The 27,737-nt window shown below is 38.7% G+C and overlaps 2 protein-coding genes and 1 long non-coding RNA gene across 4 annotated transcripts in view; 1 reads left to right on the top strand and 2 right to left on the bottom strand.

The window, feature by feature from the left end:
* Positions 1-27,737, bottom strand: part of LOC146655576 (uncharacterized) — a 249,683-nt gene that overhangs the window by 33,721 nt on the left and 188,225 nt on the right. The window lies entirely within an intron of this gene.
* On the top strand, positions 129-14,285 carry hif1an (hypoxia inducible factor 1 subunit alpha inhibitor). Its single transcript, XM_085428020.1, has 8 exons — positions 129-538; positions 4,508-4,758; positions 5,694-5,842; positions 5,929-6,074; positions 8,625-8,731; positions 11,651-11,714; positions 11,798-11,908; positions 12,222-14,285. The coding sequence occupies exons 1-8, from the start codon at positions 359-361 to the stop codon at positions 12,276-12,278; spliced, it is 1,065 nt and encodes a 354-aa protein (XP_085284146.1). The 5' UTR covers positions 129-358; the 3' UTR covers positions 12,279-14,285.
* Positions 14,427-19,027, bottom strand: cuedc2 (CUE domain containing 2). 2 transcript variants are annotated; one of them, XM_085428021.1, is made up of 9 exons: positions 18,906-19,027; positions 18,090-18,175; positions 17,860-18,003; positions 17,667-17,728; positions 17,438-17,568; positions 17,156-17,323; positions 17,006-17,070; positions 16,861-16,921; positions 14,427-16,778 (listed from the first exon to the last, which is right to left on the bottom strand). In XM_085428021.1, the coding sequence occupies exons 2-9, from the start codon at positions 18,161-18,163 to the stop codon at positions 16,632-16,634; spliced, it is 852 nt and encodes a 283-aa protein (XP_085284147.1). In that variant the 5' UTR covers positions 18,164-18,175; positions 18,906-19,027; the 3' UTR covers positions 14,427-16,631. The 2 variants fall into 2 exon arrangements, with proteins under 2 accessions (XP_085284147.1, XP_085284148.1); XM_085428022.1 differs by having other exon boundaries at positions 18,090-18,172; positions 18,906-19,010.

The following is a 27,737-nucleotide window of genomic DNA, read 5'->3' on the forward strand; positions in this document are numbered from 1 at the left end:
CGACTGCTCCCCCTTGTGGTGAAAGGAAATAGATGCAATAGTAGCATTTAGTCAGCCACAACGCTAGGAGTCGCTGTCCGATATTCTGAGCATCACATTATCAGACCAGAGTATATATGAGTTGGTTTCGTTTGTTTTCTAGCTGTCAACAAACAGTTGCACGGAGCGGAGCTGTGTGCTCTCTGTGGGACTGCGCACATTTTCTTGTACCGATTAATAATTGTGAATGGAAAAGCTTGTAAGAGAGTGCCGTTGCTGACTGTGTAGCCTAGCGGGATATCGTTAGCAGCGAAAACCGGTGTATGGTTGTTTTATTCAGGGGAAGACTGAGGCGGCTAATCAGCGCTTGTCGACGACCATGGCAGCGGCGACCGTGGTGGAAGCTGACCCGGCGACGAGCGAAGGTGGTGCCGCTTTCTCTGGCGTCCAGAGCCGGGGTTGGGATGAATCCCAGCTCCGAAAGTATTCTTTCCCCACCAAGCCCATTCCCAGGCTGTCTCACACGGACCCGAGAGCAGAAATGCTAATAAACAATGAGGTAAAATTGCTAAGTTAGCTTATGGGAACTTCTAAGATTCGCTAAAATTGCACCCCGTGTTTTTACAGAAACCAAAAAAGTACCGCTGCAGCACAAACATTTTAGTAACAGCTTCATCTAAGAAATATCAGTCTTCAGGTTATCTACCAACGCGGTGACAGTGAAAGATCGCGAACAATCTTAGAGTTTTGTTTAGTGTCCAAGGACACATCCTGGACAGATTTAGCCTTGTTTTTATCACAACACTACATCAGCTCAGTGTGGTCAACATAAATCTGTATGATGCATTTAAATTTAGTACAGAGACTTTAATTTTCAAGCTCAAATCCTCAGAGTTCCAGCTTGCCATGTAAGAATTTGGCACTGTAAATGGGTTTTCGTGACAGCACATTACACCCAAAGCAAGATGCTTTCTTTTTCTTCCACATTTGGACGCAAACGTATTAATATAAGCAGATCCGGTATCTGTGCTTTGTGACTTTGCAGAGCTGTTTGGGGTGATCATCATTGTGGTCTACACACAGAAGTGTTTATAAGAATCAGCGTTTCTGTGGTGTCTTATCTGATATAGGTTTTTCACCTCTCCCCAACTTCTTGATGAAACAGCTGTAGGTTAATTCCAACCATAACAAATGGAAGTGAAATGCATGCCTCGTCTGCTTAAGGTTGAGGCTGTAATAATTTCTATCTTGAGCAGGCAAACAATATCATAATACGTCCACTGTCTTTTATTGCTCTTATTCTTTGTTTAATTTAGCTGGAGCCTTTTACCAAGAGACCTCTCTAGACAATAGTTACCCGTTACAGGAGTTTACTGATGGGCCACTGACCAATCATGTATAGGTGCATGGCTTCTATGCAGGCCATTGCATTTAAAAAGAAGTGACACCTAAGTCACTCCCCATAGAAAACTCTAATCACTTCAGTGTTGTCTCACAAGAATTTAATGTGGAATATAGAGCTATAAAGGTACTGTTAACCATATTAACTTTCCTCATTTAAGATATGGTATGCGTTATAAAACTTTATGGAGTAGGTGTATGTGCCCAACAAAAGCATATTGCAAAATGGCACATTAATAGAGCTGACACGTTCTCTGTTTGTAATCAGAATTGGTTTGCACAGAAGTAGATGTGTCATCTTACTAATACTTCTCCAAATAAACCAGCTTCCTGCTCTGCTTTTTATTATTCTTCTGCACACTAATCCATGACAGTTTTCAGCTCTTGAGACATGTTTATCTAAGAATAGTAACAGAACACGGATAGTAATATTGTCAAGCTTACTCACGTTTCACACTTCATTTTTATTACCATATATGGAACAAGGGAAGTGAAAATTTCTTACACATTTTCACACCTTTTCTTACACATTGTGCTCTTCCAACTTCCTCAAAACTGGTGCAGTTATCTGTATTTGGGCTTCAAGATCTCTACTTTGCAAATTGTGCAACAGTTAAAAAATAGTAATATGTATGATGGTGTAGAATATTTAGCAAAGGCAGGTTAGGGTGGGGAAATGCACTCAGAGATAATCAAATGAGTATAATTGCCCCCGTTTATTCATTATCATAGGCATCTTTTACACTGGAATTTGTTTATTTGGTGTTGTCATATTGGAGAGACTGCTTTTAACAGCTGCAGCCATTCTGATTCAACCATTAATACATGAGTGAAAAAAAAGACACATTGAGGGGTATGTGTAATGTAGATCACAGGTTGTGCTAGGAGTGACCCCTGTAGCTACCAAACACGGCTTCAAATGTGACATGTCAATTGTGTCGCCTTATTAGCTGTTTAATGTTAACAAAAACATCCATATTAAAACTACCGACTCTCTTTCCCAGCAGTATTAAGGCAGAGTGGAAAATAATGAGATATATTTAACTATTTTAAAACGACGCACATAAAGCGCGGGCGTAAAAACTAAAGAAAAAAAAAAGATGTATTTGAAGTAAATGGCAGTTTCCCCCCTTATTTGCTTCCACCTGCCATCTTAATTTAAACACAGACCATAACTAAAGTGTCTATATTTCAAAACGTTACAGTTAGTTGACGGCGTCGAGGATTTACAGCATCATTTCAAGCCTTTGCCACCGAAAATTCTCCCAGTTGTCCGGTGAAAGTGAAACCGAGAACCAGTACAGTGCACAACGTACGAGACACGCGGGCGGCGGGGGCGCGCGCAGCGGTGTACGTTCAGTTAGTCACGTAGGCCTCGTAGCTCAGAGTGTGCTGCCATATACTCCCCGTGCAGCCCGCTGCAAGCTGCTGGGATATATTTATTTTAATGGCATTCAGAGCAGTTATTAAACAAATATTTTGGGAGATTTTATGAACAATAATGCGACAAAATCAACATGGTGATACACGCAGCAACAGTTAATGTTTATTTTTTATGTGTAATTAATAATTTAATTAATTATTATTATTATTTTTACTTAAAAGCTTGAAAAGTCGCCCTTGAAAGACACTTCAGCAGTCTTTTTGCATTCCTCTTAATTTATGCAGCATAGTTATGTGCTGGTCATAAAGGTGAGAAATGTAAAGTAAAACTTTACATTTTTATCCTACCATTGTACACTCGCTGTCCACTATATTAGGTATGCCTGGTAGTACTGGGTTGGATTTCTAATGGCAAAAAGAACACTGTAATCAAAGATTTACACTTATTAGTGTATAATTACATATTCTAACAGATTGATGCATTTTAACAGCCTAGAATTAGTCCATAAAAAAACAGACAGGGCACAGATTCGCAAAAGCCACCAAGTTGTCTGTCTTCAATACAGTAGTTGTTTGACTATTTAACAGTTTTACATGTATATTTTCATTATGTCTCTGTTTTCCCTCTTTTCCACTCATTCTCTTCCTTCTCACCCCACGTTTCATCTCCTGAACTGAAGTCAGACCTTTGAAATATGAAAAAATGCAAAACATGCTTGTGAACTTCACTGATCCATCAACTCATATTGGACTCCTTTCACAAAATTTGACGTTGTCATTCAGAGTAAATAGATGTGGAAAATTGGCATATTGACAGATAAGGTAAACAGTGGACTGACAGCCTGCACTAATTGCAGACGAACAGTGGCCAGCTGTTTTTGTTTTGGGTTTTTTTTGACCTATGATGGCCATTGCAGCTAGGATTAGGCGCTTGAATTGGGTGGAGTAGAAAAACAGAAATCACTTGACTGTAATCTGCAATCTACTGAAGTCTAGTTGTGAGATTTTTCCACGCTGCCATAAAGAATTAAAAGTAGTAGTAGATTCAGCAAGTTGCTGGAACCATTTGGCAGATTTTTGTCCATATTGACATGCTGTTATCACGCAGTTGGTGCAGAATTTTTGGAGTCCCGCCCATGATACAAATCTCCCATTTCACTATAATGGTGATGGTCATCTATTGCATCGAGAGCTGGTGAATAGGGGGGGCATTTGAATGCAGTAAACATTGTTATGTTCAAGAAACCTGTTTAAGATAATTTGCGCTTTGTGACATAGCATGTTAACCTGCTGGAAGCAGCCATCAGAAGAAGATACTGTGGTCATAAAGGGGTGGACATGGTCAGCAACAATGCTCAGGTAGGCTGTGGTGTTTAAATAATGCTCAGTTAGTCTCAGGGGGTCCAAAGTGTGCCAAGAAAATATCCTCCACATCGTTTCACCACCACCAGGAGCGTGAATGGTTGATACAAGGCGAAATGGACATGGTCCATGTTCCATTCTGGTCTTCTCTTGCTGTATCCCATCTTCAAGGTTTGATGTGTTTTGTATTCAGAGATGCTCTTATGCATTGGGCGTGATGAGTGGTGATGAGTTACTTTTTCCTCCTATCAGACTGAAGTATTCTGACCGGTCTCCATAAACAATGCCATGTTCAAAGTCACTTACGTCACCTTTCAATTGCGTGAAATAAAGTTAGATTTTTCTGTTGTGTTGAAATGCTTTTTATTATTATTTTTTTCAGGAACCGGTGGTTTTGACAGACACAAACCTCGTGTACCCAGCTCTCAAATGGGATATCGCATACCTCAAGGACAACATTGGAAACGGAGAGTTCTCTGTTTACATTTCAGGAAACCACAAATTCCTTTACTACGATGAGAAAAAAATGTGCAACTTTGAGAACTTTGTCCCGAAGTCTCAGCGAATGGAAATGAAGTTTAACGAATTTGTGGATCAAATGCACGAAACGGAGGAAAGGGGAGGAGATGAAAGGTAGGATGAAATGATATTTTAGTCGAAGCGGTGTGTTTGTTATATAGGCGTATCGACAGGGGTGCACATAAGTGGTCCGCAGGTGCGCATGTGCTGTCAAAATAAAAGACACGCACCAGCTAAGAAGTACAAAGGTACTGTTTTTGTCCACTACAGTGGGATTTTCATGGCATATTCTGCACCCCATCTCTGTGTTTTCATCATTTGTTTGAAACCAGCTCACCTCCTGCAACCACTTTTCCGAGAATACGTGCTTCTTTTGCGGTTCGGACTCCTGATATTTCTTTGGAGGTGGAGGAACACCAAAGTAATTGCTTAAAGGAGCTTGCTTCTTCGACATCTTTAAGAGTTCTAAACAAATGTCTGTCCTCCTCCACAAAATCTTATGTACGCAAACGCGCGTTACAACTTCTTATCTGGTGCGCGTCTTTTATTTTGACAGCGCATGCGCACCTGCGGACCACTTAAGTGCACCCCTAAGTATAGAAATATGGTGCACGAGGGCCTCATTGAATGTCAGGGACAAGATGTGTTTGTGCTGCAGGTGTACTTAATAGGGAAGGGTTTTTACACTCACAGCGTAATGCAGCAGAGGAAAGCGGTGGCCATGACTAAGCATTTCCACCAGAGAACCATGGGAGAAGCTTATTCCTGTGACCTGACTTGGCCTGGCAGCACACACACAGACAGATCATTTACTAAAGAGAGCTGACTGTTGACTTGCCGACACGCAAAGCGGCTTTTACCTATTTGGATTTAAACTAGCCACTTCCTTAAATGCTAAATTTCTCTTTGTGGTGTAAAGGAGATGTAGTCAGCTGAAACAGGAGCTGGTAAACAAGTTGTCATTGTACACTATAATGCCAGTGTATTTTATACCACTTTTGTCTCAGGCTCATACATTTTGCATGTGCCCTTTTCTCGTGCATTTCAAGGGTATATCTGCAGCAGACGCTGAACGACACAGTAGGAAAGAAGATCGTTGTTGACTTTCTTGGTTTCAACTGGAACTGGATCAACAAGCAGCAAGCCAAGAGAAGCTGGGGACAGCTGACATCCAACCTCCTGCTCATTGGCATGGAGGGTGAGGCTCTGGCAGCAGAAAGAAAATAAGTTCAAAGTTATTTTTGTCACCCCTGCGTTACATTTTCTGTTAATCTGTCACCGCAGGCAATGTGACGCCAGCGCATTATGACGAGCAGCAGAATTTCTTTGCACAGATTAAAGGCCATAAGAGATGCATCCTCTTCCCGCCAGACCAGTTTGAATGTCTCTATCCATACCCTGTTCATCACCCCTGTGACAGACAGAGCCAAGTAAGTTGTACTGTAGGTGCAGAAATTTGGTCAAATGATTAAAGAATAAGATGAATAGATTGATTCTTGTATAGCGCTTTTCTACTCTACTGGAGTCTATACAACATGCTGGGTTCACCCATACACAGTTATCTATACTTTCTAACTGTCATTCATACACATTCATACTCCGATGGATGCATCGGAGAGCAAGTCGGGGTTAGTATCTTGCCCAAGGATATTTGGCATGCAAACTGGGGGAGCCAGGGATCGAAGCACCAGCCTTCCAATCAGCAGTTGACATGCTCTACCTCCTGAGCTACAGCCACCCCGAAAGTTGCTAAATTTCTTTAAACTTTCAGCAAGATGACACTGTTATTTCCATTTTTTAAATTTTTAAATTTTTTGCAGTTTTAAAATAACAAAAAAAGGAAAGGATCACTCTCTGCTTAATGACACCCTCTTTGCCAAAGCCATACAGATGTTTTTTTTCTTTCCTCTTTCTACTCAGTCTCAATTCTTGTTTGGCAAGTTTTCACCAATTTATCCTGCAAGATGTGTAGTTGTGTTATTCTCTTGTATGGGTCTTGTATGCTCTTCTCCTTTGAGGTTTATAAATATATTGTTGATGTTCACTTTAAGGGCCTGAGGGCTGTGGTGCAACCTGTATTTTGTGTTCCTTGCTGTTATGGATTTTAAACTATCATTATGTGCTTCCAGGAGTTGGCATTTACATAAATGCGTTCTTCCCGGTTAAATGTTCCCATACTACTAGCTGCAGCACAAACCCAAAGTGTGTTTGAGCTGCTCCATTCAGGAGGGGTTCATGTTATTAAGCCAGGCTGCTTATTGGTGTCAGTTTTATTTCAACAATATCAGTTTGGATTTACAAATTGTGTCAGGCTTGCTTAGATGTTACTTTGCAAACTTGCAGAGGTGTTGCTGCACAGTAAGACCGTGCACCACCACTCCAGAGACTGTTAAAATGTTCTCAGTCTTTTGCAGGTCATCAGTGGCAATCCGACATGCAGTTTTCTTGCTCTTCCAGACTTGCCCTGCGGCATTTGTTTGAACTCCTTATTTGCATTACAAATTTGAAGAAACTGTTACCTTTGCTTATCCTGTGATAGCCTTCTCTTCTGTAGGCTATCAGATTTTTATTTTCACAGTGCCAGTATGTGTTTGTGCCACTCTGCGTTTTCTGTTAGAGATGAAATGATGGGTTGAAAGGTGACGCTTGCCCAACATTGTATACTTACCTGTTTGACACGCACAACACACAGAAAGCTTCATATGTTTGATCTCCGGTCCAAAGCCAGCTCCATCCTGCGAAAAGGCTTTCGGCCATGCTCACGTGCAGATGCCTGCACTGTGTCCATATACGCTGCCTGGAAAAGAAAAAAGGCACACAGTCTAATAGTTCATTGGACCAATTTTAGCTTTGATGACAGCATGCGTTCATTGTGGCATCATTTTTATAAACCTGTGCAATGTCACAGCATTTATTTCCAGAGTTGCATTCATGTTTTGCCAAGCTCTTGTGTTGACAGTGGGGGAGTTGGCCCACTGCCTAATGTCTTCTCCAGCACATCCTAGAGATTCTCAGTGGGGTTAAGGTCTCGACTCGGGTGGCCAGTCCATGTGTGAAAATGTCTCATGCTCCCTGAACCACTCTTTCGCAATTTGAGCCCAATTAATCTTGGAAGCTCAGGAAAAAAAGCCTTTGATTAAAAAAAACCTGGTCGTTCAGTTTATACACCTCACTTTTTAAATTGTAATTCTCTTAAACCTCAACCTGACCAACCGAAGCAACCCCAGATCATAATGCTTTCTCTATAAAACTTATTTTAAAACCACATTTCTAACTCAAAGATGATTGTTGAGTTGTTAAGTGATTTTCTGTGCTTGATTCAGGAGAGTAACTTGACCCTTCAGTAACAGAATATTATCTTCGCCACAACCACAGGATGTGTCTAGCTGCAGAGTTGTTTTAGAGATGAGAAGCTGCTCACTGCGTCAGCTAGGCTTAAATAATCTCTTGCTAGCTGAAACACATTAACAACACATTTAGTGGAATTTAGTAACATAATTATTCAAATGTGTCACACCAGGCAGTTGCATAGACGGCACATGAAAACTGGATAAGGTTTTAGTAATATTTTTATTTTTTAATTAGTTATGATTATAAAGAAGCCTTAGCTCCATTGCATTAAGGGTTAGGGTTCTATTTCATTTGCACTTTGCTCCTTTCCTTTTTTTATACTGTAAAAACTGTGAAATACAAAAATAATACAACATTGCATAATATATTGAAAAGAATATTTCATCTTTAACTTTCTAATATAATTATTTTTCACATTTTGATGAGTGAAACCAAACTTTTGTGTGCTGTATGTAGCAATACACCCAAGTTTGATTCCAATGACGTCATTAATGTGATAACATTAGATTTGTTTTATTAATTTACCTTAATAACTTTAATCTGCACCTTTTTAAATGTGTTTTATATTTCATGAAGACAGATGAGTAATATGTTCCTGTTTCTTATATAATTTATTTATTCATTTATAGGTTGATTTTGATAATCCAGACCATGAGAAGTTTCCAAATTTTAAAAATGTTGTTGGCTATGAGGCTGTCGTGGGCCCCGGAGACGTGCTCTACATCCCAATGTACTGGTAAGAATAATATCTCTGTGATCTTTCTGTCAATCTTATGTGTGCAAACATTTCTTGGAAGCCCTGTCAGCTGTTGTGTTTTCATGCTCTCGGCATGGCTTTGTTTTATTTAAGCACTTAGCAGGCTGTTGCAGGATTATCCATCAGTCGTTTGGTTTAGGTTGGCCTCATTAATTAGCCCAGAAAAAGCAAGCGTGACATTAATGTGTCATGTGATGGAGTTCTCTGAGTCGCACTTTCACATCCATGTGAGGAGGAAGTGTGCGTTGTATTCCGCCTCTGTCATTTAAGAGGTTTTAAAACATGATCTTTTCCTTTTTTAGTGTAAAAGTAGTGTCTTGTGTCACTTTGTCACTCAGTACATGTCTGCTCATCGTATTATGCCTTGCTATTTTAGCTAATGTAGCCAAAGGACAAATGAGCTTGTGCCATGGGGAGGAGTCAGTTGTCTGTCCATCTGTCCACGATTCACAATCCACTACTCCGCTTTGAGCATTAGTCAGATTTTGGTGAAATTTGTGCACAGTGAACAAACCCTTTGGTCCCTTTTTTTTAATGAGCATTTTTCCATTTTCTCCATCATAAACTTCATGTGCACTCCTTAGTTTAACCAAATTCTTGCTCCTGATGTACATTTTTCAGTTTAAACCATTTAGCAAGGTTGTTGACATGAGTCTCTGTGTTGACGAGTGATGTCATGACTTGCTGTATGTGTTGCATAGCACTTGATTTCCTTCAGATCAGGGGTGTCAAAAATCATTTTACGTCATGTGTCACATAAAGCTCAGTTTCATCTTAAATGGGGTGGACCAGTAAAGATGTTGCCCAATATCTCGTATAAAGAAATACACCTCAAAATTGTTACTTTGAGTGTGAAGAAGGTTACCTGCGTATTTAATGCCAAATGTGTCTTAAGAAAAGTACAATTTCATCAATATATCTGTTTGTCAACATAATGCTGTGGTAAATCAAATGAACCGGTCAGCAGGGCTTGTACTGTAAAGAAATGAAAGACGGTTCCATTATTTACTTTGTAAAATCATTGGAAAAAAACCCCCCAAATCCTATTGTAAATGGTTTTAAAATGAATACTAACAATAAAAAAGTAAAATTTTCTTGCAGTTGGTGTTTATCTGTTGAGCTACTTGGTGTATGGCAGATTATAGGTTATTACAGGTTATGTCTTGGTATAGACTAAAACTAATGAAAATGCAGTTAAAGGCTCAAAAGTTTTGGCCTCCTCCTTTAAAATACCACCTTTTCCAAAAGCATCCTGTGGGCTGGATTGGATCCTTTGGTGGGTTACCTCTGGCCCACGTGTCGTACGCTTGAAACCCCTCCTGTACATGGATTATGATCTTACTGGTCTTGATCATGGAGGACGTGGTCATTAAGAAGGCAGCGTAGAGGTCTTCTTGCCACCATTATGCATTAAGCGCTACATAGCACTGAAACTGCGCTTTTAAAAGTTCTTAATGATCTTTTATTAATTGCTGACTCTAGTAACTCTGCCATTTTTGTGCTTTTAGATATAAGTGTGGCATTTGATACAGTAGATCGTGGGATTCTCTTATCAAGACTGGAGAGCTGTGTGGGTATTAAAGGAACTGCACTTGAATGCTTCAGATCCTATTTAATTGATAGAAGTTTTTCTGTCAGGTTTGGTGGCTCTTCATCCACATCCACTTACCTTACATGTGGGGTTCCTGAGGGATCTATCCTGGGCCCAGTACTCTTTTTCCCTTTACTTGCTCCCATTAGGCTCTATTTTCAGGAAACACGGAATCTCATTTCACTGTTATGCAGATGATTTTCAAATTGACTTTCCTCTTAAAAATAATTCTACGGACTCTCTAAAAGTGTTGCTAGACTGCCTCGATGACATTAAATCATGGTTTGCATTAAATTTTTTGAATGTAAACGACCAAAAAACTGAGATTGTACTATTTGCAGTGCTTGCAAAGAATCTCGGAGTGTTCTTTGATAGCAGCTTTTCATTTGAGAAACAAATAAATTCTGTTGTAAAAGCCAGCTTCTTCTAGCTCAGGGCACTTGCAAAAACTAAGAACATTTTGTCATTTGCTGACTACATGCATTTATTTCATCCAGGCTTGACTACTTGGCTACTGTAACAGTCTTTATTTTGGTATCAGCCAGGCTCTGCTCTCTCGTCTTCAGCTAGTTCAAAATGCTGCAGCTCGACTCCTGACCGGCACACGTAAACATGACCATATTTCCCCAGTCTTGGCTCATTTACATTGGCTTCCAGTACGTTGTAGAATTGATTTTAAGATTTTATTGCTTGTTTTTAAATCTCTAAATGGATTAGCTCCATCATACCTCTCTGATCTGTTAACTAAAAATACTCCTAGTAGAACTCTCAGGTCAGCTGATAAATTACTTCTAGTTGTCCCTAGAAGCAGGCCAAAAAACAGAGGAGATCGGGCCTTTGCGATTGCTGCAACCAAACTTTGGAACAGTCTGCATCTTGAAATTAGGATCTCTCAAACACTTGACATTTTTAAAACCCGTTTGAAAACACATTTCTACGCTCTAGCTTTTAATTGTCACTGAGTTTTGTTCTGTTCTTTGTGTGTGTTTGATCTACTTTTTTACTATGTACAGCACTTTGGTCAACCTGTGTTGTTTTTAAATGTGCTTATAAATAAATTGATTGATTGATGCTAACACCAGTAATGCACAGACAACCAATGACAAGAAAACATATCACTTACTTCACACATTACAAGAAATTGGGATACTGGGGTACTACACCATTGACATTCTGTTTTATTTTCACTTAGACTGCTTGTAGTTTCTTACTTGCATTTGTAATGCTGGGATTAAGTGATGGTTAATTTTGCTCTAACACATTCAGTTCACTGGATTTAGTTGATTGTATTTTTCTTCTGTCTTCAGGTGGCATCACATTGAATCGCTGCTGAATGGTGGAGTGACAATCACTGTAAACTTCTGGTACAAAGTATGTACAGTTACTTTAAAACATGTGGTATATTGCCACCACATGTCTGTTCATGATTGCTCAGCTATTACATGTACTTCCAGGGTGCCCCCACACCTAAGAGGATAGAATACCCTCTGCGGGCTCATCAGAAAGTAGCCATCATGAGGAATATTGAAAAGATGCTGGGAGAAGCACTCGGAGATCCACATGAGGTAAAAAAAAGAAAAGAGCGGTTTCTAAAGTACTGGCAGTGTACATGACTGCACAAAGTTGCACATGAATGTCACATTGCCTGATTCTAGAACATCAAATAAGATCCACATTTAGGTCACCTGTTACATGAAATCACTGGGGCATGCTGACCCTTCCAGCAACCCAGTTACTGTGAATATTTATGGCTTACCTGATTTAGTACAGAGGAAAGATATATATGCAGTTCAGGACAATGCAGTGAGCATAACCGTGTAGTAAGAGTACGTGATGTAGCTTATCCTAAACAAAAAAAACCTTTTTCTTTTACTGTAGGTCGGACCTTTGCTGAAAACAATGATCAAAGGGCGATACGAGCAGGATCTTAGTTAGACCCCTACCCTTAAAAACTGCTGACTAGACTGCTTTGGAAACTGTGTGCATGTGATGCTGACACTGCTGTGTGTGTAAGCACTGTCTTTGGAGCTACGCATCACTGCATGGCAATAAGCGGCCATCATGAAAACGTTGTGCTTCAGTCTTCGAGTGCCATTGTCATTGGAAAAATACAAAAGCAACAGAAGAAACATCGATCAAACATTCATGTTCTCGTTTTCTTTTGTCTATTCGTACCGATCTGTCAGAGCTGTCTCAGTTTTACAATTCAAGCTGTTGATTGTCTGAAATTGGTAGAGAAGCATTGTTATTTTAACCACTAATGAAAGAGTCAGAGGGGTATTATATGTACAGTGCACATCAGGATATTTATCATATACATGGAGTAATACAGTTTTGGCTTGACTAGTAAATTTCATTTCATTATGTTGTAATAATCATAATCTTTATTGCAATTCAAAGACAGCTTTACAGCTGAGGTTTTTGGGAATATTTATCTGCGTTTCCTCTATGCCTACCTAAGACTTGCTTCGGATACGATCAGCAAGACTTCTCGTTTAAAAAAAGAAAAGAAAAAAAAGACATAGGCACAGATGTTAATGCAGTACAGTAATATTCAAAAAGTGTTTTTTTTTTTTTTTTGTTTTTGTTTTGTTTTTGTGGGGGGGTCATATATTCAGCTGAAGGAATATGTCACATTCTTTTTAGCAGTGATTTCTTTTCCTTTGTGTGTGTTATAAACTGATCTTTGAGTTTTTACTTCAAGGCCTTTCTTTGGGATGGGCTACTCTGCACACCAGTATCAGGAGAAGTGGGTACTTGAAATGAGCTGATCAGTGCAGATTTAGTTGCAACTTTTAAGAAAGAAAATATGAAATTTGTGGAAACCTCTTAGAACAATTACACATCATGTTTTCTTGGGTTAAAGGGTGTAAAACCGGTTTAAAACAACTCACATGTTAAAATGCTATTAGTTTAGTGAACTAGCAGGAAAATGTGTGGAATGTAGCTCAGTATCAACCATTGCAGTGCAACAAAGAAGCACCACCTAGTGGTTAGGTTTGCATTTGCTTTTCAAGCTTGATGTGGACTACAGTACACTTAATCAGAATGTTATATTACATACGTCTATTTTGAAATTAAATGATTCTGTAATGTATACAAACATTTAATTCCTGGTGAAAATGCTGTATTTGCATCTGTAGATGAGAAAAATGTATTTTTACTTTCACACAAACAGGTTTGTAAGATCTTGACGCGAGAGCGACTTGAAAGATGGCTGTCATAGAAGTTTAAGCTGCTCTCTCGAGTTGTTATTAATATGTACATTAAATAAAAGGGACACCATTTGGTACACGCTGTGTGGCCACGGTATTAAAAGCGAGCACAGTGGGGTACGGTGGCTTGCGCACGTCAAAGTAGCATCCACACGAATGCTACAGTAGGAGCATGGTTTCGCAGAACAGTTTGATTAACTTAAATATCAGTGGCTTTAATGTTGTGGCTGACTGGTGTCCTGTGCAGTATGTGCCAAACCAACCAGTAGATGGTATCTTCATAATGTAACTGAATAAATCAGTGAGATGAACCCTTGAAATGGAAATATACATATATTGTCAATATTTTTTCATTTCTTTCTGCTCAAGGTTCAGCCTTTAAACTCCTGATAGTAATCATCATTTGTTCTTCTCACAAATTGTGCAGTGATCAAACGTTGAGTACTAATTACTCTGTAAAAATAAGACTGTTTTGCTAGGGTAATTAATTACTGTGCGTGCCTTGTCTTAAATGGGCAGGGTATTAAATGTCACAAGATTATTTTTTTTTTTTAATTTTCCAATTTTATAGTAAAAATGCTTGTCACTGGCATTAAGCTGCTTTAAAGATGAGAATGATTTTATTTGCAGAGATAGTTATGTTTTTTTTTTTTTCCTTTTTTATTGATGGATGCCTGTGGTTTCTTTTTTTTTTTTAAATGTCATCTCCTTGTTCTTCTGATTAAAGTTTGTTTGTTCTTCTTCTTCTTCAGAGTTGACTGATTACTGAAAGCTGTGAAATTAAATAATAAACTTAAATATTCAAATTTAGCACCTTATGTATGTACATGAATAAATAGACACAACTCATATGGTAGTCTACAAAATTAGTATTTACTATAAATTGTGCGTCAGCAGTTTCTCAGAGCGAGGAAAGCTGTTTCGGTTGTCACTATAACAGCTTCAGGGGATCCATTCCATGCTCTACAGTAACACCATCATACAGTATTTAAAGATAACATTGCTGCCGATAAGCACCAGAAACAAGACATCTTTCCAACACCCAGCTGTTACACTACACCGAGGGGAAAACTATATACCATCCATTTAGAACAAATGCTTATAGCTGGTCCAAATGGACGCAGAAAGAAACACAAAGCATATATCTAAAAGAAAACCCCATTTATCCTAATCTACAACTAACAAGAAATCAGAATCCAATCAGAGGAAAAAAAACATCCACAATCACATGCGAAGCAAACCTCACAGAACACAAACGAGATGAGAGGCGCTGTGACAAGAGAACCACTTCGGTAATATGTAAACGGACCCTGAAAGCACATGATCTATTATCACAAATACATGATTGGAGAATTTGAAAATCTAAACATCTCTATCAAAAATAAAGGTAATCCTGTTGGAATGAACTTTAAAATGAAGTCATCCAGCAGCATTTTTTACTCTGCATTAGGGGTGTGAAAGAAAGCACACACACAACTTCGTAATGTTAGAAAGTAGAGTGCTGCAGTTGTTTGAACATGTCTTGAAAAATGAATTTATATAGCATACGGACATGTTTTCAGCTGGGTAAGGCCTGTGAAGTGTACGTCCTCCTTTATTAGGGATGAGCTGTGAATCCGTAGGTTGTCAAATCTCACTTCTGTCAGACTTCAGATCAAGTTATTGTAATGCGTTTTCTTCCCCTCTGGTTTTAAATTCAGTACTTAAACAGCTAGGTTGCAGAGTTAAAGACGCCAAGATTTTTACTGGGAGTAACCAAGATGGACAGAATTAGAAATGAGTACATCAGAGGGACAGCTCAGGTTTAGCTGTCTGGAAACAAAGAGGCAAAGCTGAGCTGGTTTGAACATGTGCAGAGGAGGTGATGAAGATGGAGCTGCCAGACAGGAGAAAGAGAGTAAGACCTGAGGCGATTCAACAATGTAGGGAGATGCAGGGGACGATAGTGTTCTGTGGCAAAACAACCAAAATACCGTAAAACTTTGCATATTAAAACATCCTTTTGCCCTAATACGTGTGTGAGAAAGTGGTTAAAGTAAACAATCAGGACTTCCTCTTATGGACTGAACAAACTGATTTAAAATTCAAGGCCTGAACAAACATATCTGCAGCACTCCTACTGGCTACAATACACAGTTAGGTGCATAATTTGTTGGACAAAGACAATTTTTGTAGTTTTGAGTGTGTACACCACAACTGAAAGACCATAGAAAAAAAAACAAAAAACTAAAGGTCACAATGGCAATTATTTACATGGGTAAGAAAAGCAATTTCATCAGCATATCCTCCATTTTCACAAACTGCAATTAATTCATCAATTTAAATACAGCAAGTTTAAAACAAGTTGTAAACCACTGATTACACAAGAACAAGGAGGAAGGACTTGACTTTACCAATAAACATCTAAGACTAATGTTTTAAATCATCACGATTATCTTATTTAAAATCCACCGTGGTGGAGTGCAGAGGCAAAACTCCAACAACAGTGTCCTTGTCCAACAAACTCTGGACCTAACTTTAAACTAAATGAAATTGGCCTCTTTGAATCAATATGTACATAAAACAGCTGATAATTCTAATGTCCAGAAGAAACTTTACAGCACCACTAAAACTTAGTTACAGAAATCAATATAGGTTCATTCACAATGTCAGTACGGCTTAAAAAGAAAAATGCATAAAAAAAAATAAAATTAATTTTTTTTAAACAAACAACCTCAATACTGTCAGAGCAACATCAGACCTGCTGAGATGGCCAAACGTAGATAGGTTAGGCTGTTACAAACACACACAAGAACGCAAGTCACAACATCCTGACTGAAATATCTGATAATAAAAAAAAAAAAAAAAAAAAAAGATCTTTCAATAAAAAACTGAAACACTGTAATCCAACGTTTTAACCAAGGCATGAAAAGGTAACTTTTTTTTTTTCCTTTTCCAAAAGAAGCTTCTGACAACACTGCAGATGTCAGCTTTTAATTGGGAAAAAACAAAATGTAGGCTAAATGAAATTAATAAATTAAAAATAGTGTAAACAATACTGTCATTAGCTGCTCTTTCAGAACTGTGCTCGTCATCAATGGAATCTGTACTTTCGCGCTGGCTTGAGGTTGACATATGTCTTCTTCATGTCCTCGGTCTCGTCCTTCTTCACGAGCTGATACCGTTCTCCTTTCGTGGTTACCACCTGGTTACCGTGGTACCGAACTAGCTTCTTTGGAGCCTGTCACAACAGAGTGCACCTGGATTTAGAGGCATGAAACAGATTTGATGTGAAGAAAATAGAAGTATAAGGGGAAGCTTACATCTTTGGGAACAACGGGACGGTGTGTTTTCTTATCTTCCTCCCTGTCCACCAGCATGTACCTGGTATGATTAAGCACAGTCATAAACTCAAGAAACAAACAAATGAGGAAAGTTCTGCTGAGTCACACTAGCACTCTTACTCACTTCTCAAGGATGCTCTCTTTAAGTTTCTGGTCTGCCAGTGAGGAAATACTCTTCCCATGGTTTACCTGAGACAAGAGGATCCCATCAAAGACTGCTAAGGAAGGTAGGAGGAACACAAAACCAACGTTTCTGTGTGTATCAGAGACTCACGTTAAGAGGTGTGGGACTGAGTTGAACATCCCCTTCTATGATAAGACGAACAGCTTCCTCCATGTCTCCTTTGGCAATAGACAGGGCGCTGCGAGCCTCAGTCAGACTACACTTGGGAAACATCTCTAGTAAGTGCTGCTCCTGGGCCTCCCACTCAGACACTGGTGGCTAACACAGACACGTGAATATTTGTTAATGGATGTAACAATATCTACAGTAGGACAAAAAGACAAATGCAAATATGTAAAAAAACAATGTGCTGATGTCAGGTGAATCGATAACCTTGGCAGTGGCTCCCTCTGTCTGTGATTTAAGGCACTGCGTTTCTCTTCTTGGTGGCTCACTGGGCAGGCTGGTGAGCTTCAATGAGATCTCTTCTGTCCTTGCCTTGGGGATACCATTTTCTTCACGAGCTAAATAAAAAGGAACAAATAAATTAACATTTAGTAGAATAGTAGAGGTATCAGAATCACACTTTTAGAAACGCTGAGAAAATGAACATGTTTGCCACCTGAGGTCCGAGCAGTAGCTAGTTTTGAAGCCAGACTGAACATCATTTCACAGACTTTGACACTGCAGAATAAAAAGAAAAAAAAAAACTGTTATTAAAAAAATAAATAAAAATAGAAATAACATTAAAACACATAGTACAGTTGTTATGTGGTTTTCTTAACCCATCCAGAGAAAGGAGAAAGTCTGTTTACCTGTCAATTTCTGCAAAGCCAGGTATGTAAGCTTCTAGCATCTCTGCAAAGTCCTCCACATCAAAGTTCTCCTCAACACTCTGCTGGGAACCAAGATCCTCCAGGACCCCAGTGATGTAAGACAACAGGACATCATCCAGTGTGCTGCATGGCACGGTAAGAAAGGAAGTTACTTCCAAAAGCCATAGAAAATGATTTTTCAGGCTTAAATGAGGCTGGGGGCTGCTTACCTGAGATCTGCATCAGTAATGTAAGTCTGAATAAATTCCTGCAGTGCACTGTGGATAATTTTGTGGAGGTCCATTACTTTCTCCTGCTGTGAGGTAGAATACGCACAAAAGTCAAAGTGCTGGATGATCACGTCAGTTATGTACTGAGCAGTGGCAAATGCAGACCCTTAAATAACCTAACAGCTGTCACCATTTACCAGATTTGGTACACAGTCAGCTCATGCTGAAATAAACACGTTACAAAACCAGTTGTTACAAAAGCTTGAGATCCAGCATCTCTAGCAGGCAGCGATGACTTTTATGCGGGACAGATCTCAAATGTGGTTAGCTGTGATGCAACCATAATATTACAAACTTTGAGGAAAGACTTACCATTGCAATTAGGCAGATTAATTCAGATAGTTAAGCAACAGCCTATCTATGCAGCTAACAACGCTTTAGCACAACACACACACAACTATACAATGACCTCTCTCGTGCTTTGCAGCACAGCATTAGCACTGCAGCTGTTACTTACCCGCTAATGGTTAATTACTAGCATCACGGCTTAGCTATCATAAGCTATACGATATTGTGTGTTGTTATTCACACACATATCACTCGTATTTTCTCAACATCACAAGTGTCTGTTGATCCACAAGGCTAACCTTCATCTGGGCATCTCGTTAGAGAAATAGCTGCAGGCTCTTGGAGAACTAGCGCTAGCAAAGTGGCTTCTCGTTAGCTGACAACAACTACAAGCAAGCTAACACTCAACGCTGAATGCCTAAACGAATGCTGTTACATAAGAGCGGGTTTGTATTGAAGAAAACTTACTGTGAGAGAAATTATGGAGACATGAAGCTAAAAGGTTTTCCCCAGATATATACGGGGAAGACAGGTCAGTACAGGGATTTCTATTCGTGACAACCGCAAACTTGCACGGCACGATTCAAAACATTAGCACGTCACTTCCTCTAAATAATGTTGGTTATATTTAATTGAAATAAAAAGGAAATCTAATGCAATTCAGACTGTTTCTTTTGAATCTGCACTGTCAAGCTTAAACACACACACAAAAAACAAAACAACCAAGAGACCATGGTAGAATAATATTTTATTTAACATATGTTTTTTAAATAGTCATATATATTCAAGGGACTATCCTGCTCCCTCTTAAAATACACAGTTACTGTGACAAAATATTGCTACAAATAACAAAGAACTACACTCACTGCAGCAACAAGATGCTGAAAATATTCCTAAGAAATTTTGGTCTATATTAAAATAATATCATCACATCATTCTTGCAGATTCGTCAGCTACATATTCATAATGGGAATCTTTTATTCCACTACATCCCTAAGTTGCTACGTTACACTGAAATCTGGTCACTGGAGGCCATTTGAGTATACTGAACTCATTGCTATGTTCAAGAATGTAGTTTGACGAATAAAACACAGCAAAATCCAGTTTGAGATGATTTCAGCTTTGTGACATGGTGGGTTATCCTGGTTATCCAGTGTACCCATTTTATGATGGACGGTAGATAGTAAGTAGATAACTAATGGCGGGAATGCAAAAACATCAGTGTAAGACTTTCTCAGAGCTATTAGTGCTAATACCTACCAGTTCAAGGTCATTGTTACCTTTTTTAAAATGTCACATTTTTTTCCTTAGTGGGTAAAATAAGTATTCAATCAGTCAATGAATGAATGAATGAATGAATGAATGAATGAATCAATCAATCAATCAATCAATCAATCAATCAATCAATCAATCAATCAATCAATCAGTCACAGATACTTCTTAGACACCAACCTCTATGCCACCATGGGCAAAACCAAAAAGCTGTCAAAAGAAGCTGGAATGAGTTACAAGACCATCAGCAAGAACTAGTGACAACTGTTGGTGACCCTCAGTCTGAAGCTCCATACAAGATCTTTGGTTTATGAGGTGAGGATGATCATGAGAAAGTTGGTGGATCAGTCCAAAACTATATGTATGAGTCGGTAAATGATCTGCAGACAGTCAGGACCACAGTCAGTGAGAACACCACTGGTAACACACAATGACTGTAGAAAACAAAAATGAGCTCTTTGGCATCAACTCTACCCACCCTGTTTGGAGAAAGAGAAGTGCTAAGTATGACCCAAAGAACATCATCCCCACAGTCAAGCACAGAGGTGGAAACATTATGATTTGGACTGTTTCTTCTACTAAGCGTACATGCAATAATCCTTTCTGTCATCGTTGTATTTTTACTCAGTTGTATATAGTATTTGTATTTGTATTCTATTTTTATCTTATTGTATATTTATTTTATTTTATTCTACTGTATATAGTATTTTATTTTATTCTATTCTGTACAGTTGTGTACTGTATTTATTCTTATTGTATTCTAATTTTTGCCTCATAACTTTTGCACTGTCCACTTCCTGCTGTGACAAAACAAATTTCCCACGTGTGGGACTAATAAAGGTTATCTTATCTTATCTTATCTTATGCTACTTCACTGCACAGAGGGGCCTATAGACAGAGCCACGTACCATAAAATCATAGCGGAGAGCCTCCTTCTCTAAGCTGTGGATGGATCTTCCAGCATGACAGTGGCCCCAAAAATATTTTCAAGGCAACAAAGGTGTGGGTAAAAAGGAAGCACAATAGGGTCATGGATTAACAGCCTTCAGTCCAAGAGGGTCTGCCAAGATGCAGTAAAAGAAGACTAAAGGATTTAGAGAGTTTCTGTAAACAGGAGTGGCCCCAAATCCCTCCTGACATGAATGTAAACCTGGTGACCAACTAGAAGAAATGTCATATCATTATGATTTCCAGTCATGTTTTGCTTGGGGATCAAATGTATATTTCACTCAGTGACATGCAAATCAATTTATAACGTTTGTGTAACATGTTTTCTTCATGATTTTTGGCTGATATTCTGTCCATCTCCATTAAAATGCAACCATAAAAATTAGAGACCGTTCATTTTCTTGCGAGCAAGAAAACTTACAAATTCAGCATGAGATCAAATAATTATTTCCCCCAAAGTATTTTCCAGCTGTCATCAAATATTTTTCTCTTAGAAAATACATTTTATCTTCCACTGCGAACCCAAGATTTACAGTTCATTTGTCTTATTGATACATGTGTAGATTTCTTTTTTTAAATTCCTGACTCAGTGTCTGAATATTGGTCTATTTACCAGCCTATGGTAGGGTGGTAAACAGTCTACTCTCACTTTGACATTATCTTATATCTTTTGCCAGATCCATACATAGTTGATGATCAAGGTGTTATCTGAGGCAACATCAATGATGTCATTAGAGCCTGCTCTCAGTTACCTCCGCCTGTGTTGGTATTATAGCAGATATGTACCTGTAAATCATTAATGCTCATTCAATTGTCTCCTTGCTCCCTTGGCAGTATCTCTTGCCGGCTGTAGTATTTCATCGGGAAATATGGTACACACCACTGATAAAACAAGCAAGAACAATTCTCGACTTGGCTGAACTCTGTTTCAACTCTGAGCTCATGGCTAGACAGGTGGGGCTGAGGTATCAGAGGAGAGCATGTAGTATCTGTATTAAAGGACAGCATGGTGTTTTTCCCCTCTTTGTGTTTTCCCAACACCGAGAACAGCCTGCAAGTAGTAATACACACATTTGAAGAACATATTGTAATATTATATTGCGCATGCTCATACTTAGAACAGCCATTGCTTATACCTTAATGCACGAAACAAGGTTTTAACTGCATTTGCACATGTCCAAACAGAAAATAATAGTCTCAAAAGCCATCTGGAGGTCCTATTTATAGCTTCTTCTAGTCAAAGTTCAGTAGTTAAATCAACCTCACAGACCATGATAAAGACAAAATTAACTTTTGCCTTTGAAAGGCCAGGTGGAAAAATTTGGGAACTAAGTTAAATGACTATGATTTTTCTGCAAACCCAGAAAGGATTCCTTTTTTTTACTGTTGATATTTTTTTTAGCTTCCAAAAAGGGGGAAATGCCAGAGAAAGTCTGAGACCCGCTGTTTTAAATCAACAGATGTGCTGACACTGGGTGGCAGCATTGAGTTATTAGTGACAAGAGGACCTCTTCTATTTTTTGAAAAGATAGCATTCTCATGAGACCTTTCAGTTGGAGAAAAATAAAATAAAAATAAATGAAAGCAAGAAAAGAATTTTAGAATATCTTTGTGTATTTTCCACAACCTCCTGGGATGGCGAGATGCTCCCAATGTTACGTTTTTAAATGCAAAAATGAATTATGTAAAAAACAAAAAAACAGACAGAAAAGTTCAATTTAAGAGTGCAAATTTGGATTAATAACAGTTGTGTCGATGATGTTGGGGTTGGAAGTTGTTAAAAGTCACCTATAATTTTGTCCTATCTGAAAGCATTAACCCATGCTGATGTACAAATTTAGGTTTCTTTGATTTGGTTTTATGAGTGAAGACTTTCTCTGTGCATACAGTGGCTACAGTGCATTCAGTGTGAGTGGGAGACATGTTTGGACTGCTTGTACTGGGTTGACCTCAGCCTGTGCTGTGAGCAGAATTGTTAAATTTGGACTTGAGTGAACGAAAATGGAATAGAATATACCAGTAATGTGAATGTACAGCTGAGGGTTAGTGAGGTTTTTTTTCCTGCTATTGCTGCAGGCCTTTTTAAGGTTCAGAAGAAAACATTTACTTCTATAAAACATGTGGAGCATTTAAAACAAGTCATATTAATGCTTACAGATGGCTAACACTGTAAATAATTACAAAGATTGTTTTAGACTTTTAGTTTTAACCTAAAGACATGGAAGAGCAGGTTGATTAAGTTAAAGTGGTGTGGCAAAACTGTATCCTTTTGATTGTTTTGTGCATGCGTGTGGCGGAATGATAATTCAACATAATTGCGTAGTTTTCTTTTTTCGAAATTTAATTGTAAAAGTTTAAAATTGACCGCTTAAGCATGTCCAAAGACATAACAAATAGGAAATAAATGCATTTCTTCTGCATTTAAATCCAATCAAAAGCGTTGTACAAAATGTCTAAAGTGGTGAATTTTATTCAGAAAATACAAAAAATTAAAAAATGAACTTAAAAACTTACCTTTTACACAATAATGTGAGTGGGAGATAAATTTAATATGTGCTAATGGTATGTTTATACATTTCTGTTCTTATATGCCAGGGTACAATCAAGCATGTCATGCAACAATGTCGAGGCAGGGCACATAATGTGGATATTGTACTGGTGGCACAGATTTCCATTTTCACACAGACAATGGGGGCTGGGGGTTGGCTGAGGCAGTGTCTGAGAAAAAAAAGAAAAGAAGGTATTTTACAGTTCTCATCAGACTCACCAAAACACTGAATGATTTAATGCCAAATTAATTACCCCTTACCCAACTTTAGACAATAATGCTCGGAGCCGTCTGTCGGAACGGTATTCTTCTATTAACAGTCGCTTTGCAGTTCAGCCAGAGTGATTTCATATTTAGATTTTATTGTATTTTCTCAGTGAGTGCGTGGCATTGCATCCACAATAGAACGGTGCAGAATTATTTCACATTTTCTGTTGAGTCACCTGTGCAGCGCAGATGGGATCAGCACACTCAGCGGAGGCAGAATTTGTTAAACAGTTAACAGATCTGTTCCTAAGCATTACAAAAGGAGCATTTACGAAGTGAATTCAAGCACAGTGTGGTTTAATTAGTTGAAACTTTTATAATATAAGGCTTTCTTCACAATCATAACCTAAGGTATGTTTAATCAAATCAGATGCTTGAAATCCATTTCTCCTCTCTCTGCTTGGTTTTGAAGGTCATAGATTTCAAAGCCAGACCGTGTAGATTTTTTACAAAAGCACCATATTAACAACACTCATGAAATCAAAGCGGGCATATGAATTTAATTAAATGTTACCTTTTACACTTTTTCCCCCCCTTAACAAAAGCTGCCAGTTAGTGACTTGAGAGAACTTGGAGCATAAGCACAAGATACGCTGGCTTGTTGTTCGAGGGTGAGGCTGACCTGGTCCAGATCCGGGCCACCTGTGTGGCCTAGCCTGCCCTCTCATCTGCCTCCTGTCCTGGCTCCAGGAAATGGTCACTAGGCTTCCCACTGGCTCTTTCCATCCTCTTCTACTTCCCCCATCACCTTCAACACAGAAATCAGAGCTAGGTTAACAGGATGTTTAGAAAAATCTTAATTTGTATCTGGAAATAACATAAAAAATATACATTTAATTATGATATGAATATATATTTTTTTGTCGAGCTACAGCAACAAGCAGAGAGATTCAAATCCCAACTAGCTTAGGTTTATCTCAGTAAATGGATTGGTCTCTCTTGTCTTAGTCTGCGTGTCTCTGTTCAGCAGTCGATAGGTTAACCTGCCTGTGGCATCCATCTTGTGTGGCCCGCCTCACATTACCATTGATCTGAGGGAAATAAAGAGCACACGTGTTATTATATACAGCCCAGAAAAACACCCTCTCACAGTGATGGAGTGAACAGGCCAAATGTATGAAATATTGCCCCTCCGACATATTCAGTCTTCCTGTCAATAGTGCAGCCTTTGCCCACAACCTGGATCAATAGGGACTTTTATCTTTTCACGATAACACATAACGATGCCTGTTGTCTTCTTCTGATATTGAAGTTTTAATTTTGTCCGCCACTCTTTTTTTTTTCTTAAACCATCCTTGCTGATATGTACATTTGTATTTGCTTTTACGGCATCTCTTTCTTTCTCTCTCAGTGTTTTTTTCCTAAAGAAATATAATTGGCGTGGGCCTGCTTGTCTGAGACGTGGCAGTTACAAATTTACATGTTGGTTTTCTGGACGTTTCTCTGAAGCTTTTGGGGGTCTCTCATGTGTGAGACTGCTCAGCGGAGAGAAGACACCCCTCTGTAAAAACATCTGTTGTGGAAATGGCTGTCAGACTCCCTTTTGTGGGCTTCGTCTCCTCCTTGCGCAGAGATTGTCATTTGTTTTGATCATTTATGTGGGTGAAAGAATAATAATAAAAAATCTGGAGAATATTCCCATGTAGTTAAGCTATCTACAGGAGGTTGTGCCTTTTTTAATGGAAGGCAACATTTCCATGTTTTAGTGGCACAGTGCAGCTGGCACATCGAGGCATGTCATGTAACTATGTTATTTAATGTAAATCTAAACTATAATTCTCTGGGAGCAATATGGCAAAGTAAAGTTTTTAGAAACATTTTGCAATTTACCAATTCAGTAAGCATACATCCCCCCATGCATTTAGCGTTATCGACAGCGGCTTAAAAATGATAACAAAAATTATTCATGACGCGATGATTGTTATCACAATAGGGAAGAAGTCAGTGGAGAAGAGAAATTGGCATTGTGCTATATTGTTTCGAACGATTTCATTGTGCAAAACACAATTTATTTACTTTGTCAGATTTGTATGAGTGAATGAAGAAGTCATTTTGATGTCATGAGTAGTAGCTAGTCTAGTAAACAAGTACACTACAGCTCATAGACGATGAATAAAAAAGATGCTGTTTTAGTTTATTGTCAACAAGAAGTTTGCCTTCTGTAGGGACTGCAGGTGCCACAAAAGTCAAATGTGACTGAAATGACTTGGTAACTCCTAAGACTTTTATTCTACAGCAATGCCCTGTTTGTACAAATGTACGCCGACTGATATTCTCTTTTGTAGTCTTTTAGCGATTTTACTCAGACTTGAGCCAAATTTGATTTGGGATTTGTGGAAAAGTGCATCATGACAGCTGTGACCCACTTTGAAATGATAAAAAACATTACATTTTCACATTTAACCTGTCTTTGTATGATTTCCACAAAACAGTTTTGGTTGGATGTTTCCTTAAGAACCTCTTCTACGTTGTTACATTGTTTTTTTTTTTCTTTCTTGTTTCGAAGTACGGCATTAATACTCCAAAGTGTTGGTGTACACACTGACTAAATCCTGACTGCAATGTACAGTTGGTTTACAGTGTATATAATAATATTATCTTGTGTCATTTCTGTCTGAACAGTCTAAATGTTATACGCGAGACACAGTTTAAAGATATCTACATTTAAATGGATCATAGCTATAAGATCCTTGTGGGAATTAATGCAGTGCTTGTGACTGTGTGATTTTTCCTGAGGAACAGGTGAATGTTTGAGTAGAGTGACACCTCATAAACTAGCTGATAACCTGTTCCTGCGTCTTCTTATCTGTCTTCCAGACAATCCCTGCTCCCTGAGCACGTTGTCATTTCCCCTCAGGCCCATTATCAGATCCCCTCTGTGGGCTCCCAGCAGCTGCAGTCATTGTGGAAGACTCTACTTTTATAGCACCATGATGTCTGTGACAGGATTTTTATTTTTTATTTTTTATGAGGAAATATATGCTCTATTTAACTTGTTTGGATAGTAGTTTCCTTCTTTTTTAATGCATGTTAACACAATACTAGAAAAATATAATAATGCCGTTTTGTATTAAAAAATATTCTGAAAACATGACAACTGTAAAAGATATATCAAACATATCATAAAAAGAAGAAGGATTAAATATTAAATATTTAATTTAACATATCATTGTTGTGCTATTTTCCCCAAGCTATATCATCAGTAATTTTTTCCAATTATGTTTCAGCACTGATCGGCCCCTCTACTATCTGTGGGAAATATGTTATCTCTCTCTGCCATTCATGTACACATTTATTGGTTTCCAAGTCTCTGGGATCAATCTTTTGGCCACCAGAGGAGCATAACTAATGGCAACATTAGAATGGCTTTGTGAGAGGGACTGGCCGGATGCGGGTTAACCAAGCAGGAAATAATCTAGGATTTTATATCCTGCATGAATGGCCATAGGATATGCTGAGAATAAATTAATCCCCCCCCCACCCTGTCCAAATTTTAGCAGAGAGGTTATCTTTTCAATGAAACACTTTCAGAGAGGCAGGTGAGTTTGTTTGTCTGATTTTCTTGAGGGAGGGTGTCCCCCCGCTGCATGCACAGATGTGAAATTTCTGAGCAGATAATGATCGTCATCTTAATGCTCAGCCAGGGTCAGACTATCTATTCTCTGTCTGACCGCAGGTCTAGACAGTCTTCCTCTGGAAAGCCTTTTCCCCTTCTTTTTAAAGACCCACTTCTATTTTCCTGTTGTGCCCAAACAAGGATTTTATAAAACGGGTGACATAGCTACACAAGCTGTCTGTCGAATCCCCCTTAATTAAAGTGACGTTTAAAGCCTTCCTTAGACACTAATAAACCCCCTCTCCATTAAGATCCTCCTAATTACTGTGTGCAAAGGAAAAAGGGACACACACAGACAGACAGTGTGGAGGTAAGCCTGCTGGCATTTGGCCCCATAAGCTGAGTGCCACACAAAAGAAAATGTCCCCTGGGTTACCCATCCTACCAGAGAGAGAGAGTCCTTTTTTTTTTTCTAACCACCCCCTCTTCTCCTGTCTTCTTCTTATGAATGAAAGTATATGACATGCGGGGCTGAGTGTCCATTCATGGAGCTGGTGGAATGTGGGAATAAGGGCTTTGAATGAAGCATGAAACACAGACACCTGATTAGTCATTAAACAAGCTTTTGACATTAGCAGTGTTTAAATGGGCATGCTGGAAGTGGGAGCGCTGTCATCAATAAACACCAATCCAGTCAAGTGAGGATGAT

Source organism: Rhamphochromis longiceps, linkage group LG13 (genome assembly GCF_057381845.1).
Source record: "Rhamphochromis longiceps isolate RC_006_pf linkage group LG13, R_longiceps_female_GT1.1, whole genome shotgun sequence".
NCBI classification, from domain to species: Eukaryota; Metazoa; Chordata; class Actinopteri; order Cichliformes; family Cichlidae; genus Rhamphochromis; species Rhamphochromis longiceps.

Bases quoted from the DNA above. Each gene is read 5' to 3' on its own strand.
- hif1an (XM_085428020.1), top strand. From the start codon at position 359: ATGGCAGCGGCGACCGTGGTGGAAGCTGACCCGGCGACGAGCGAAGGT. The intron at 5,843-5,928 runs GTGAGGCTCTGG...CTGTCACCGCAG, and splicing joins CCTGCTCATTGGCATGGAGG to GCAATGTGACGCCAGCGCAT. The intron at 6,075-8,624 runs GTAAGTTGTACT...ATTCATTTATAG, and splicing joins CCTGTGACAGACAGAGCCAA to GTTGATTTTGATAATCCAGA.
- cuedc2 (XM_085428021.1), bottom strand. From the start codon at position 18,163: ATGGACCTCCACAAAATTATCCACAGTGCACTGCAGGAATTTATTCAG. The intron at 17,569-17,666 runs GTGGCAAACATG...CTTTTTATTTAG, and splicing joins AGCTACTGCTCGGACCTCAG to CTCGTGAAGAAAATGGTATC. The intron at 17,324-17,437 runs GTTATCGATTCA...TGTCTGTGTTAG, and splicing joins CAGAGGGAGCCACTGCCAAG to CCACCAGTGTCTGAGTGGGA.